Source organism: Embiotoca jacksoni, unplaced genomic scaffold, assembly GCF_022577435.1.
Source record: "Embiotoca jacksoni isolate LCO1_2020_lvr unplaced genomic scaffold, fEmbJac1.0.p SCAF_3, whole genome shotgun sequence".
In the NCBI taxonomy this organism is placed as follows: Eukaryota; Metazoa; Chordata; class Actinopteri; family Embiotocidae; genus Embiotoca; species Embiotoca jacksoni.
In genome coordinates, this window is record NW_027185381.1 from 15,950,022 (window position 1) to 15,965,146 (window position 15,125).

General features: G+C 40.6%; 1 protein-coding gene across 1 annotated transcript in view; it reads left to right on the top strand.

The window, feature by feature from the left end:
* ptprq (protein tyrosine phosphatase receptor type Q) overlaps positions 1-15,125 on the top strand; it is a 42,273-nt gene that overhangs the window by 12,791 nt on the left and 14,357 nt on the right. The window contains exons 19-35 of the mRNA XM_069163107.1: positions 12-123; positions 866-977; positions 2,694-2,808; positions 4,946-5,015; positions 5,125-5,324; positions 5,534-5,762; positions 5,932-6,060; positions 6,159-6,305; positions 6,550-6,713; positions 8,234-8,750; positions 8,873-9,034; positions 9,121-9,300; positions 9,432-9,539; positions 10,188-10,469; positions 10,577-10,858; positions 14,420-14,740; positions 14,831-15,106. Of these exons, the coding sequence (XP_069019208.1) occupies positions 12-123; positions 866-977; positions 2,694-2,808; positions 4,946-5,015; positions 5,125-5,324; positions 5,534-5,762; positions 5,932-6,060; positions 6,159-6,305; positions 6,550-6,713; positions 8,234-8,750; positions 8,873-9,034; positions 9,121-9,300; positions 9,432-9,539; positions 10,188-10,469; positions 10,577-10,858; positions 14,420-14,740; positions 14,831-15,106 (3,406 nt within the window). The remainder of the gene's footprint in view (positions 1-11; positions 124-865; positions 978-2,693; positions 2,809-4,945; positions 5,016-5,124; positions 5,325-5,533; positions 5,763-5,931; positions 6,061-6,158; positions 6,306-6,549; positions 6,714-8,233; positions 8,751-8,872; positions 9,035-9,120; positions 9,301-9,431; positions 9,540-10,187; positions 10,470-10,576; positions 10,859-14,419; positions 14,741-14,830; positions 15,107-15,125) is intronic.

Consider the following 15,125-nt stretch of genomic DNA (forward strand, 5'->3'; position numbering starts at 1 on the left):
TTTTTCCACAGGTCGATGTGGTGAATGTCAGTCCAGGGACAGAGTACACTGTAACAGTCACAGCTGCCTCCTCTTCCAACATCAGTCCTGGAGTCAGCCGCATGATCAATACTAATCAGAGTGGTGAGACGTGCACATACCCACACTGTTTGTTGATGTTTGTGTCCGTTTTGTTTTCGGGTGTTAAAGTACCGTCAAGCTCTCGTCTGCACTCCGCTCTGCTGTTTCAGTCACTGTACTGTAAACGAACAGTACACCACAGAGGAAAAGGAATTCGCACAGTAGGGGTGTGTGTGTGTGTGTGTGTGTGTGTGTGTGTGTGTGTGTGTGTGTGTGTGTGTGTGTGTGTACTTCCTCCCTCTGCTGTTTAATTCCTTTTAGGTAACTTAAGCCCGGGCTTTTGAACCACAGAATGAATGGGTCTGCAGTGAATGTCAGTGAAATGCCAGTGCTGTGTGAAGCCTTATTCATCAGGGTTCAGTTTAAAACACATTCACGCTGGCCCAACACACATACACTCACCCACACACACACGCGCGCGCACACGCACTCGCAGGCAGACAACAACACCCTTCTTCAAACGATACTGGTGCTGTGCTCGGTTAAGTTCTGATACAGTAGATATTGATTAAAAGATTTGTAGTGTGCTTAGTGATGGTTTTTTTGTGCAGTTGAAAGAAAATACTGGATTAGATCAAATGGGGGAAATATGCGTGAGCACACTGAGACACCAGTTGGCACAAGTACTAATGATTAACAATCAACTGTTTACACAGCTGTACAACATACAGCTAATTGGATAGAATTAGATGTTCTGGTTCATCACTTCTTCTCTCCTTTACACACTTCCCCTCTTTTTCTCCAGTTCCCAGCCGTCCTTCAGCCCTAGAGGGAGAAGCTGTCGGCTCTAATGGCATTCTGCTTTCCTGGTCCTCCCCAGTTGAGGGCAGTGATAATATTGATGCATACATCATCAGGTACTTCTTTGTCTTCTTGGAAAACTGTGACTCAGCATTTATTTTTGGTTTAAGTTGTGAGTCTTAGATTAAAGATTTTGTTTCAATCACCAATTAGAAACTAATTCATCATCAGATAATAAACATATCAAATATAGAAATATGAAATACTTAGTTGACGAATTGAAAAGTAAAATGGCAATAAATAGAGAAAGAATCTACTATGAAGATATAGATTTCAATGAAAGATATTTAACATGACAAACAAATATAGTGTGAAATTTAACTTTAGTGTTAAGTCTTTTTGGTAGGTTTCTGTGTACCCTGTATCTGCGTAATTATCATAGTAGACAAACTGAAATTGACTATTTTCAGTGGTGGACGAAGTATTCAGATCCTCTACTGTAGTTCTACAATTTACTCCATAAGTCATGCATTCAAATCTCACTATGTATGTATGAGTACACAAGTTTTATCAGCAAAATGTTCTTAAACAAGTTGTTATGCTATGTGGCTCCTCCAGTGTCATATAAAGAAATCACTGGATCATTATCAGTGATATGTGTACAGGTAGGTAGGGATTTTGGCTGAATCCAAATGTCTGAACTTCACTCCTGCAGACTCATGACTTTGCTGCCATGTTCCTGGAAAGTCTGCAAGTGCTGGGGTTGTCAAAAACCACTATTGATGCAGATTACAAATGGCCTGAGGTGGCCTCTGCAGTCTTTTAGAAAATCAATTTAGGGTGCATACTTTACCAGACTTCATTGATTTGATTATCCACGATTCAATGCCATGCAGCTGTGGTGGTATTTTCCTAACTGCTGACAAAAAAAAAAAGTTTTTATTTACACTGTAAAATGATCATGGAATATGGTTCCATACACTTTGAAATTGCAGTGAATAGAATAAGTGGCAACCACATTAAAATATTAGTGTCAAGGAAATGTTAAAAACAACATGCAGTAGAGGTATACAACTGCAGAGGGGGCGAAAGGAAAGCCTTACTAAGGGACTTAAGGACATTGTTTTACTTTAAGTCAATAAGACAATAGACAACCACTTGAAATTATCAATGACTAAATATCTATATCATATCAAAGTTAAAAAAATAAATAAATTAAAACATCATGCGTAGTGGCAAATGCCCGGGGAAAGTTTTAAGCTTATTCTTTAAAGTAGACAGGGTGTCTGCCTTCCTGATCCAAAGTAGGAGTTGGTTCCACAGTCCAGGAGCCTGACAGCTGAAGGCGTCTTCTCCCAGTCTACTTTAGGAAACCCTGGGAACCACAAATGTAGCACTCTGTTGGGATTTTAGGGTACAATACGATTTTTAAATGATGGAAGATAAGATGGAATTTGGTTATTCAGGACTTTGTTGGTAAGAAGGAGGATTTTAAATTATATTCTTAATTTTATAGAGAGCCAATGAAGGGAAGCTAAAATAGGAGAAATATGCTCTCTCTTGCTTACTCCTGTTAGTTATCTTGCTGCAGTAACTTTGACTCAACTGTAGGCATTTTAGAGAGTTATTGGGACATCTTGATGATAAAGAATAAGTACACCTTTAAGTTGTACTTAATAAAATAAATGTGAATTTCCACCACTGGTAGTTGTGCATGTGATCGTAATAGGATGTCAACTTTTTTTCTCCATCATTCAGGCCCATAATGGTCATAAATATGTAATGTGAGTTAGAATATGATGATCTTAAATATGTTTTTTTTTTTCTTATAGGTACAAGGAGGTGTGTCCTTACCCCGATCACTCTTTCACACAGGTGACCCAGTACCTGGATGCACCAGAGACTCTCCTCACTGTGTTCACTTCAGGTTCTACATACCACATTCAGGTCAGTATTCAAAACCATATAACCATATTACATATTTCAGTGCAATTTACAGGAATTTGTTTAGGTGAGATCACAAGGAAGTCCAAGGGCCATTTTCAATCAATAAAACCTTTATGAACAAAAAACAAAGTGGATAAATGGAACAAGCTGTCTCTTTGTTAGTTGCATGGTTTATTATTTTTGGGGGATTTGTTTCTCTTTGCTTGTAAAAAAAAAAAAAAAAAAAACTTTAATAAAATATTTAAGTATAACAACAAGCTGTCCTGTTGGGATTCTACACATACAAGACCAATACGATTAATACTTTGGGATATGGGTGTATATTAAGTTTATCTTACATATTTTAGATATATTTTATTTAGTTTATAGACAACCAAGCATCATTAGTCTTTGTTCAGCAAATTTATTCTTAGAAATTGTCCTCCCGTCACATCATGTGGATGTGTCTATGTGACAGAGATCCCACAGGACCAGACTATTCTCTTGATCTGGCTGAATACTGGTAATTGATCCTGATTGCATTATTAATCAGGTAAACAGATCTATGGATCAGCTGGGTCTCTTTCCATTGTCTGTTGTCACTGAGCTTGAATGTGATCATGGTTATTAGTTTTCAGAATTCATTAACCCACAATGACCTTTATACAAATGGACTTTGAGAGACTGACACACATACAGATTATACCTGCACAAACTGTATTTGTCTGTGCATGTGTGTGAGCATATATCATATTACTACATCTCACCTCTGAGTATGGTACACTAAACCATGCACACAGCTGCACACAGCTGAGCTCATGAGCAAATACGCTCTTATTTTTCGACCCATATATATCTGATATCTGACTGTGTTTCCGAACAGACTCAACAAATTTTACATGAGTCCGTTATTCACATCTTATTTTTTGATAAACAAAAATAAATATACAATTTATTATTCCTATTCATGAATGCTCTATAATCAAGTGTTGTATTCTTGAAAAAGGAGCTGAAGGCTTCATGTTCTGTCTTGTTTGAAGTCTCTATGAGGTCCAGAATTGCTCTTGTTTTAAATCCTGAAAGCATAATATGAGACAAAATTACTGTAGACTTATTTTTCATTGTTCCTTCATATTTGGTGATTTTCAAGGAATGGACAAAAATAATACCACTTATTCATGACAGTAGCCCACAAATAAACATTTCTGAGGCAGTGATAATGCTTGCTTTTTATTACTGCTGCTACCATCTATTTAACATTGGATTGTATTGCACACATGATGTATTCACTCCCTGTAAATGCTTCTTTGTAAGCTGACAAGTTACTAACCAAGAATTAATACCAATTTTAAACTTTATGAAAAAAACATTTAAGATAAAAACAACAAATTCTTGGTGGCTAAACTTCAACTTTTCACCTGTTGTACAAGAGACGAGGAAGGGGGAGCCAAGTGCAGACACAGACGGGCAGGAACAGTTTAGGAATCTATTAGAGAGCAAAATCAATCTTACACCTTGGCCAGCAGGAGACAGGAGAACAATGCTGGTGTGTTACATTAGGGCTGATTGGAGAATTGGAAACAGGTGAGGTGGGTGTAAGAGTCAGGTGACAGGGAGCAGGACAAAAGTCAGATGACATCTGGAAAAAAAAACATGACTCAGGCTGGGTCTGTGACAAAACAAAATTATTTTTTTCTTGTGTATGGTCTATAGTTTTTAAGATATAGTTTTGGAGGTGGTATCCATTATTGGCCATTTAAGTGAATTACTGAGTAGACTGATCATCAGCCTAAAATTGTCTTTTCATTTTCGCTTTATATTTCACTTCACACATAATTTATCTTTCATTCATTTTTATGCGTTCTATATAAATCTCAGGAAGAAAAAAAAAATCAAGGGTGTGGAAAGAAATTCAAATTAAGATGCTCACATGATCGTGTTGTGATCTGTTTACATACTGTTGACATGGAGGGAATACAATGTTGTGTCACAGTTGGTCATGTGTTACTGGGATCACTGAATCACCAATCAGTTGTGATCATTGCCTGAGATTATCAGTTTACTAGGATATGGTAACTGCTCTTTTGAAGGAACATGTATTAATCATTGTAAGTAATACCTACCATCTCTCTCTCTCTCTCTCTCTCTCTCTCTTTAGGTAGCAGCCGTATCTCAAGCCGGAATAGGAGCATTCAGCAAATCCCTATACATAAAGACAGCTGAGTCCCGTGGGTATTCATGCACATGCATAGACAGTTGCAATCTGACCCCAACGTGCAAAATAACACCAATGTGTGCACATTTGTATGAACTTGCATGTGTGTTTATTTCCTCCAGCCCCTGGCCTGGTGACCAATCTGACAGCAAACGCGCACAACCACTCCTTCGTCATGGTTACCTGGTTCTTGCCACACCGCATCAATGGACTCATCACAAAGTTTGCTGTAAAAGCAAAACTCGTTCGGACAGGGCAGACCGTCCGCATGCTGGAGGTCAATGCAGAGGACATCATGACTGGAGCACTGCCCCATTGCAATGTACTGCATTATTAAGTTATTAAGGACCCTCTGTCCTTTAAACTGTACTGTTAATATGAAATGTTCTGACTTTGTACTATTTTTCTGTCAGGATTATAGATGCTACCAAGGCACAAGGCAGACAGTCTATACAACATAAGGCTCGATGGTGCATTTTCTCCTAAATACCTTTCTTTCTGTTTATTTCCTATATGATTTTATGTGTCTAGGATGCAGCTGATATCCTGTCTCGTGCGACCCTTAGTCCCTTGGAGATAACAGCATCATCTCCATCCATCACCCTCTCTGCAGTGCCCCCTGCAGCCTCTTGGAGTGTGCCCATATCAGTAGGAGTTGATCAGCTACGACCTTACACTGCCTATCTATTTGAGGTGTCTGCCTTCACCTCTGATGGAGAGGGACAGATAGCCTCCACTATGGCCCGCTTGCCAGAATCAGGTGTGGAAAAAGAATCAAACAAGGCTGTAGCTTTTGTTTAATTTGTGTATTTGAAGGTGATCAACATTCATTATACCTACTATTTATTTTTTATTTATAATCATGCATAAAAAAAAAAAAAAAAAATTTTGTGTGTGTGCGTGTGTGTGTGTGTGTGTGTGTATTGCAGCTCCAGAAGACCCGCCACAAAACTTCAATGTATTGAATATGACGTCTAGATCAATCAGTGTGTCCTGGATGCCTCCCAGCATCACAACAGGAAAGTTCACCTACGTGCTCTACCTTTATGGACCTACAGGTTATTAAATATTGACTCAAGAACACACACTTATATGTGTACAGATAGTACACACAAAAAACACACATCATTTTCTGTACTTTTTTCCTTTTTTTCAGGTTTTTTGTATGACAACAGCACAGGAGACATGCGTTTTGCGTTTACTGGTTTGACCCCCTATACACTGTACACTGTAGCTGTCCGAGCGAAAGCAGCTGGAGAGGTGGGTCCAGCAGCGCAGGATGATGTGGTTACACCTGCCGAGGGTGAGGACACAAATCTGTTTGCATTTAAATGAATCACCTTGAATCCGCATCAAACTGTGAATTAACAAGTTTCACAAAAGTAGTCGTTTTTAAATTATTTTTGTTCATTTAACATTACGAGAAGAAGTATAATAAATCACGCACAACTACAGAAATGTCAAAAATAAGTCAAGCCTAATGTGTTCCTGTACGTCTCTGTGTAACTCTGTCTAGCTCTGTTTGTATGTGTGTTTTGTGTGATTAGCTCCCAGTGCTGTGCAGAATCTGATGGCAATAGCAGAGGATTCGGTTTCAATTCGTGTGAGTTGGAAAAGTCCCGCCCAGCCCAACGGTCCCATAACCCAGTACAGACTGCAAGTCTTGGTTCATGAGGCTCTGCTGCAGGACATCACACTCACTGCAGAAGTGGTAATCCAGATGTTATACAGCTTTATACAGTATAACCACCATAGAAATTGACATCACAGCTCAATACTGTTGAAAATGCAGTGTTAAACCAGAGCCGGTTCTATTGAAAATGTTGATTTTAAATTGTACTGTCATTCCTTTCTCAAACTTACTAGACACATTACACATAAGTGGTTAAAATATTATGACGACCCATAGAATCTAGTAGAATTGTCAAAAAATTACGAGGGGCTCTGTCATCAGACTTACATGTATGATGTAAACAGAAAAAACACCACTACAGCATAAATTTCAACAACTTAGACTGTGCTGCACGGGTACTGTAGTCACTCACCTTACATCTTGTCCTGTCAACTGACAAATTTCTACCATTGGGATTTCTATCATAAGGCCTATTATAAAAACATCTACAGTATATCTGCAACCTGTGAGCAGGGCTTAATTTGTAAATCAGGGCGTCCCTAGAGAGGGTGCCGCTCCGACAGGTCAGGGGGAGAGAAAAAGTCATGGAAAGAGTAAAATGGCAAAAACTCTGCAGTGCCTGGAGCACATTGAACAATTCCTAGGTGCTAGCACTTGAAAAAACTCTCATCACAAACAAAACAGCAGTTATTTACATTTCATAATGAGAACATTCAAGGTAACCAGTCAATATCAAGAGGGGGAGGTTTGTAGAGAGAGCTGTTCATGACTTGCAGCACTCTCTGACTGTCCCTTCACTTCCCTGTTGTTTCCCCTCTGTCTGTGGATTATTACAATGATGGTAAAATGGAATGAAATCTGAAACCTCTGTTTACAACCACGGAAAGCAAGCAAGTGACGTCTTTTGTCTATCTATTGATCTGCTTTCAGTACTATCACGAGACTCATCAAACAGCGCTGTCCATGGTTCTGAAACAGCAGCTTAGCCACAGTCGCACGAATCTTGGCCAATAATTTTGTTGTTATTGCTGTTTTTCTCTAGATACATAAAGCTCAAACAAAGGTGGCAAAAGTATCTGATGTAACAATCGAGCTCAGAGTATACTACATGTGCACACTTCGTGCTGCTATGCCATTGTTATCGCCACTGTGTTGAGGTGCGGAACTGACCTGGGCCTACTAAGGGTCCGACCGGTTTAAAGAATATCAATAGATTTCTTTGACTTTCGTACAGTTTGCCAGTTTCTTCCTTGTTGAAGTTCAAATCCCAGTAACATTAACCTGCATGACGTGCACATAAATCTTACAGTACAGGTTTCCCAGCATTAAATGTCTATTTTTTTCAGAATTTAATTGTATCCAAAATAGGCAAACAATTGATTTACAAGTAACTTCAATGGAAAATAAGATAATTACAGAACAGATAACAGATAATTTGAATATTACACAAAATTCATTTACAGATTTTGATAGTCATAAAGTAGGTGTCAGTCCCAGTCTGGGAAAACTAAGCCCTGCCTGTAATTCATGTCTGCTGTCAATTGGTGTCTACTGATTCAAGTATAAATTGTTTGAAAATGTTTTTTAAATTTCTTCAGAATACAACTGGTGTATATGAAGATGAAACACTTCCACCTGATATCCATGACAATCCGGGGCGACGTAAGAGAGCTGCTCATCTCAGTCTGGTTACATCTCCGCCGATTTTCACGGCCACTGTTTCTGATCGCACACTTCCCACTGATGGGACTGCTCCCAGCTTCACACGCTATGGACTTACAAACACTGAACACATCAGTAGCACCAATGCTCAACTAACTGCTGACCCCATGGCCTATGACAAGCCCAGCCTTAGTTATGTCACTGGTTCACAGTCTAACAGCGCAAACATTCAAACCACTGACTCTGCTGTCTTTGGGACTTCTGCGTTTTCACCTACCTCTGTGCCACCTGCTACGCCTCCACCCTGGCTGACAAAGCAATCACATGCTGGCGATATGATCTCAGACTCCTCCCCCCTGGCCCTGACCCCAGGCCAGCTCCGCTTGTCTACACGTGACGCTTCAGTTACAGGACACTTTTCAACACGCAGTGCATCAGTGTCTGGGACTACAGGTGGGAGAGCACTAACTGTAAACACTGCTGCTGTGCTTTTACAAGGATTCTTGAAAAATAATTCTTGACTGTTCATGACCTTGTATGTCATGTGTCTGCATTTGTCTGCATGAATGCTGCAGGGGTGACAGTGAGAGAGGAGGTGATGGACGTTTTGTCTGAGGAGTTGTCTTACCTGGTATTCGATCTGAATCCCTTCACTGAGTACATGTTCAGGGTCACTGCCTCCACCACTATAGGACAGGGCCCTGCTACAAATATCACTGAGAAGACCAGGGAGCAGGGTGGGTGGTCACATTACACTTTTAATAACCATAAACAACAAGAAAAACTGCATTTGTCTGTAATAGTGTCTGTTTCTGTCTTTTAGTCCCCAGCTCAGTGCTCGAAGTGTCCTATCAAAACATCAGCTCCACCTCTATACAAGTGAGATGGGTCCCGCCGCTCAATCCCAATGGACGGATCACACATTACACCGTTTATGGTCTCAAAATGCACAGTAATGAGGCCCTGAAGTGGATTACTGACAACACCAGCTTATTGATTACAGGTAGAGTGTCCATCCAATGTGCACAGATACACAGGCAGATTGACATTTTCTTAAGCCATGTTCTTAGTTTATAATAGTCCCTATAATAAAGCTTTGCTGATGAATATCATTTTCTCTCTTGTAATGTATAGATCTGGACAAGTACACTGGTTATAAGCTACGTGTCGCTGCATCTACAGCTGTGGGAGAGAGCTCTCTGTCTGAGGAAGATGATATTTTTGTTTTTACCCTCGAGGATGGTATGTGCTGGACACTGAATATACTGTACACATACACAAATACAAAGGTTAATACAATTGTGTGACTTTCACTGGTGGAAATAACAAAAATCCAAACACTGTATTTGCAAAACAATAGAAAATATCTTTACAATTGTCCTAAAAGGAAATGGGGTCGCCAATGTTGGAGTTGATGGGACGAAAAGGGCCAAAGAGTAATTTCCAAGCAAAAAAAACCCACTCGTGTCATTTCATCTCTCCTTCACATCATAACTCCTTACAACAAATACCTCAACATGGCTTAACCTTATCTTCCATTAAATCTCCCACCAACTCTAAATGACCATTTGCCTATATTAGCACAATTTAACAGTCTGTGGTGAATTATATCTGCTTAACTATGTAGTGTCAGCCACACACTGAAATAAATAGCCCACAGCAGTGCCGACCATCAGACCTACAAAGCTTGTAATGTTATTATTATCAACATTTTAATATCAGGGAATGAATGTCAAGCTTTTGAGTAAATGTATCAAAAACGTATATGGACAATTTTATTGTTAGATTATGTGCTAGTTAATCAATTGCAAAAGATCATTTATTTTCTTTGACTACTTTTAATAAATCATCTTAACTCCTGTTGGATTTTACTTTCCCTCTCCCTCCCAGAGCCTGACTCCCCGCCCGTGGACCTTTCTGTGGTTGACACCAGCCCGTCAACTGCCACATTGGCCTGGTCTGCACCGGAGAAAGCCAATGGGGTGATCCAGCATTACAAGGTCCTGTATGAGAATGAATCCTTCTCTGAATTGATGAACACATCCACCAACAGAGTCACTCTGATCAATCTGAAACCGTTCTCCTACTACAATGTGTCTGTGAGGGCATACACGCGATACGGCCACGGCAACCAAACGTCAGACACTCTGTACCTGCTGTCAGGAGAAGATGGTGTGTTGAAGGATGCACCCACTTGGACAAATACACACATATAAAAAAGTTTTTGAATCAATATCAACTGTATCAACCACATTTTCTGTTTTTTATTCCTTCTCCAGTCCCAGGCAGTCCTGCGTATGGCCTCACCTATGAGTCAGTCAGTCCCAGCGAGGTGAACGTAACCTGGCAGCCTCCTCTGCTGCCTAACGGCATTATTATTCACTACAGCCTGGAGCTCTGGAACTCCAGTCACTACCTGAACCTCACCTCTCTGAGCAACTACATCCACATCACGCATCTGAGGAAGTATGCACAGTACCGCGTCGTGGTTCAGGCACACACGCAAGTTGGGTCGGGAAACTACAGCAGCGAGCCACTCAACATCACCACACTTGAGGATGGTGAGAGGGACGGGGGAAGGGGAGAAAAGGGGAGGGTTTGTTTTCAGTTCCAGGACACTACACGATTACATCATGACTGGCTGACAAGTTCGAAGGGCATCTGATTACATCTGACTTTTTTCTAGTCTTTTCCTCCTCAGTTACTTCTCTCTGTTTCAGCTCATGCTAATGACGTTACATCACAGGTATCTGATCCTACGTGACATCTAGTCCTCCATCAGGACTAAGAAGCAGGAACAATGGATTCATTGCAACTAACCAGCTTTTCTTTTCAGGACAATATTCTGTTGTCTGGCATCTTCCTGGGGGCCTTCTGAATTGAGCACACTGCTAAATATTTTTGAAATTAACTCACCATCACGTATCAGTGCAAAGCTGATAAGTCTTATGCCTGTTTGTAGTATGTTACTGGAAAGTCTATCTCCTGCATCTTAGCTCCAGACACATCTCCTCAGTTCCTCCACACCAAGAAGTTGTCAGACTATGAGGTAGAGTTGTCATGGCAGCCACCACTCGAAGCCAATTCAGACATACTCTACTACATCGTCAGAATTTGGTGAGTTTCGGCATCTGCCTCTGTCTGCCTGTTTGACAGTAAGAGGTTTGAAAAAACAAAAAAACATAATGGGGCATGAACGTTTTGTCTCTTTGTCAGGAATGAAACGACCGACCTGTGGCAGAATGTGACAGAGACCTCAGTGGTTATTAATGTGGACTCGGAGAGTCAATACAATGCCTCTGTCTCCAGCTGGACCAGACTGGGAGATGGAGGGGTGCTGATCTACATCACCTTTACCACTTCTGATGCAGGTACTTGAGGAATGTTGTGTTTTTTTGTCAGGAATCTTAATACAATGTTTTGGAGGTTTTTCTAACTTCCTCAATTTTTGTCTGTGTCCTCTTGGTCTGTTCTGGATTTAAGAGCCATTTGACCCCCCGCAGAATGTGACTTTTGTAAATGTAACAGCCTCCTCTGTCACCTTGATGTGGCATCCACCCACTGAACCAAATGGGATTATTGTACACTACACCATTTACTACTCTGCTGACAACACTGTGACTGAGCAGGTGAGGCTCTTATACTCTATATACTGTAGAATATCCAAACATTTTCACTCATTAAAGCTAATTCAATCAATATTTTCATATAAAAATTTGTGAGATGACCCTGCGTAATTTGAAATGAGTATAATAACAGTGATAAACCAACTCTGCAGTTCCATTTTTCTATACTAATCATTTTAGCGTCTTTTAGCTGATTGTTTTTGTTTCCTGACCGCCAACTTTCCGATTTAGGTTAATTGTCATTAGTGTCATTAACCTCATTTTTGTAAGTAACTGCACAGTACAAAACGGCAAAATACCAATATTCAAAGTCAGTTACTATTTGGTGAAGTAGTTCAGCATGTAGCCGCCAAAGAACTAGATCTTTAGACTTAGGAAAATCTATTGACAGAAATGGACTACAATTTTCATATTAATGTTTTTATTAATGTATATTCACCCCAAGCTAAGAATCATTTTGTTTTTGTCATCTTAAAGGGCCCTTAATATTTACACAGAGCAGGTCCTATAGGGAGCATGCCATGGTGAACTGCCATATGTTCTACTGTAGTCCAGAAGGGACAAACAAAACGCTGGCTCCAGAGAGGGCCATGTTTTTTGCCATTTTCATGAGCAACGTAGGTTCTCTTACATGTTTGGAAGGAGAGGGTGAAGTGAGGGGTATTCAGATGGATTGCAACCTCAGAAAATCGGAATAAATGATGGTATAAACATGACAAATGTAGATTCTTCCTGGTGGCTGGTGGTTGACCATCCCTTTTCTTACCTACTTAATATTTTATTTTTCTTTCATTTGTTACTCATCAACGTATACAGCTCTTTTTGTTCTTGTTCAAATGCCTGTGTCAGTGTGTGAAAACAACCTTAATACTTTTTTTTTTTTTTTTTTTTAATCCATAGAGAGTTCCTGTTTCAGACTTACCTGTTCAAGCCTCTCCTGAGTCACCCTTCATCTACACTCTGACTCGACTGATTGGGGGCGATAACTACACCCTGTGGATGACGTCTAGCACTGTGCAGGGTGATGGAGGGGTCCAATCCAAGCCATTTACCCTGTTTTTACCAGAAGACGGTCAGTCAGACACACATACCTAAACACCAGCATACATATACCAATATAAATGAGATAAAGTGAATATACACACATAAAATACTACACATAATGCTAGATAATAATTGCATGCAATGATTCAGAGTCTCACTGGAGGGAAAGTCTGCACACTTTTTTCAAAACTCTTAACAAAAAATTACATACAAACGCTGTGATTGAAAATGTAACTTTCAGCCTGGTAGTGGAAGCAGATAAATGTCAGACTGGCAAACCGGCCGCCTGTGAGTCTGTTCTTTGAAGACAGCCAGTCTGTGCGTGATGAAAATTGTGAGGGATTAAAAAAAAAAACTAAGAGAAAAAGAGCACACAACCACTTACAATTTGATGACAGAGAAAAAAAACAAAGCCTGAAGCGCTTTGAGAAAATTCATATTAGTTCATACTAAAATTACATTGTTGCCATGTAATCTAAAATTTTCATACATGCACATACTATTTATTTCTATTTTTTTGTTATGTTCACAAATGAGAGGGTTTATAAAATGAATCTCTTTGTTTTTATGTGATTTTGTGAAAAATGGTGCAGACAGCCTTTACAGACTTTGTCACATATGTTGCATATTTGTTCGTAGCCATTTGTTTTTTTCTTGTCAACATTTTGCTTGTGAAGTAATCTCTGTCTCTGAATGATTGCTGCTCATACTGACTCTGTATTTCTGCCTGTGCTCTAGCTGCTCCACTCTCAGCCAAGCACCGGACCTCCAGGGCACCTTGTCTCTCCCGCACAGCCAAGCCCAGCAGGGTTTCACTCCCTGGGCTCAGACCCCCACTCACATCTGGCCACTCACATCCACTCATCCACCTCATGGATCTCTCAAGTTTTATCCCACCCTTTTCCCTTCATCTGCCCTTTTTTCTACTCTGTGTACCATGCATTATTTCCAGGAGAAGCTGAGACGATGAACAGGATGAGTATTTCTTTTCATCTTTCTACCTTTCGATCCCAGATTTCCAGTGCACAGACATCTCTCCTAAATGTCTCTGAACGTCTCCAAATTGTTATTGTCACTGTGTCTGTTTACGATATTGGTTTGCTGTGCTGTGTTTCTGTGTTAGTAAATTGATGTCATGCTGTATTATTCCACTTGATGTGATGTTGGATTTTGTTAATTATAACATTGCTGACAATAACCATGACTATGAAAGATGACGACGATGATGACGGCGATGACGACGATGATGATGATGATGATGATGATGATGATGATGAAGACTGGCGCACTGTTCATTTTCCCTGAAGTATCAGAGTGTGAATGGTTGATTGATGCCCTAATTTTATGGCTTACAGTTCAGTAGGCTCATATTATAAAAGGCTCACTGTTTCAACCAGTCTTGTCCCTGGTGGTTAATAATAGTAACACTCGTCTACCTGTCTCCTTCTTCAGTGCCAAGTGACTCGGTCCGAAACTTGACGGCTCAGATCTTCAGCTCCACAGTCGTCGTCGTGAGCTGGGAACCTCCGCTGGAGCCCAACGGTCGTCCCCACTACCTGCTTACCTTACAGGAGGCCGCCATTTCCCCAAACATGTCCAACCAAGGGACTCAAACTTTCAACAAGACCACCAAGCATACAACAACTGACAATGTCTTCCTATTCACCAATCTCAGGAAGTATTTCCCTTATGTGCTCACTGTTACCCCAGCAACCCGTGCTGGCCCCGCCTACAATTATACGAGCACAATGGACCTCAGAACAGCAGACGATAGTGAGTTTATCGACACATACAATTGTGAAGTATGGTTCGTGTATTATTGTGACACTGACGTGTGTGGGTGTGGGTGTTGTTTGTCTTTAGTTCCTAGTTCTGCTCCATTGCTGGTGTCCACCAGGAACCTGTCTTCGTCCTCCATCGCTGTGGTCTGGCAACGCCCTCTGGAGGCCAATGGGGAGATAACAAAGTACACCCTTACTCTGTTTGGCCCAGGGGGCTCCAACACAACACATACCCCCAACACCTCGTTCATCCTCACTAACCTACTTCCATACACAGCTTACAATCTCACCATTATGGCTGCAACACGCAAAGGCTCAGGCCCTAATCTACTGCTGCAGCTGCATACTGATGAAGGCGGTTAGTTTCAAACCAGGTT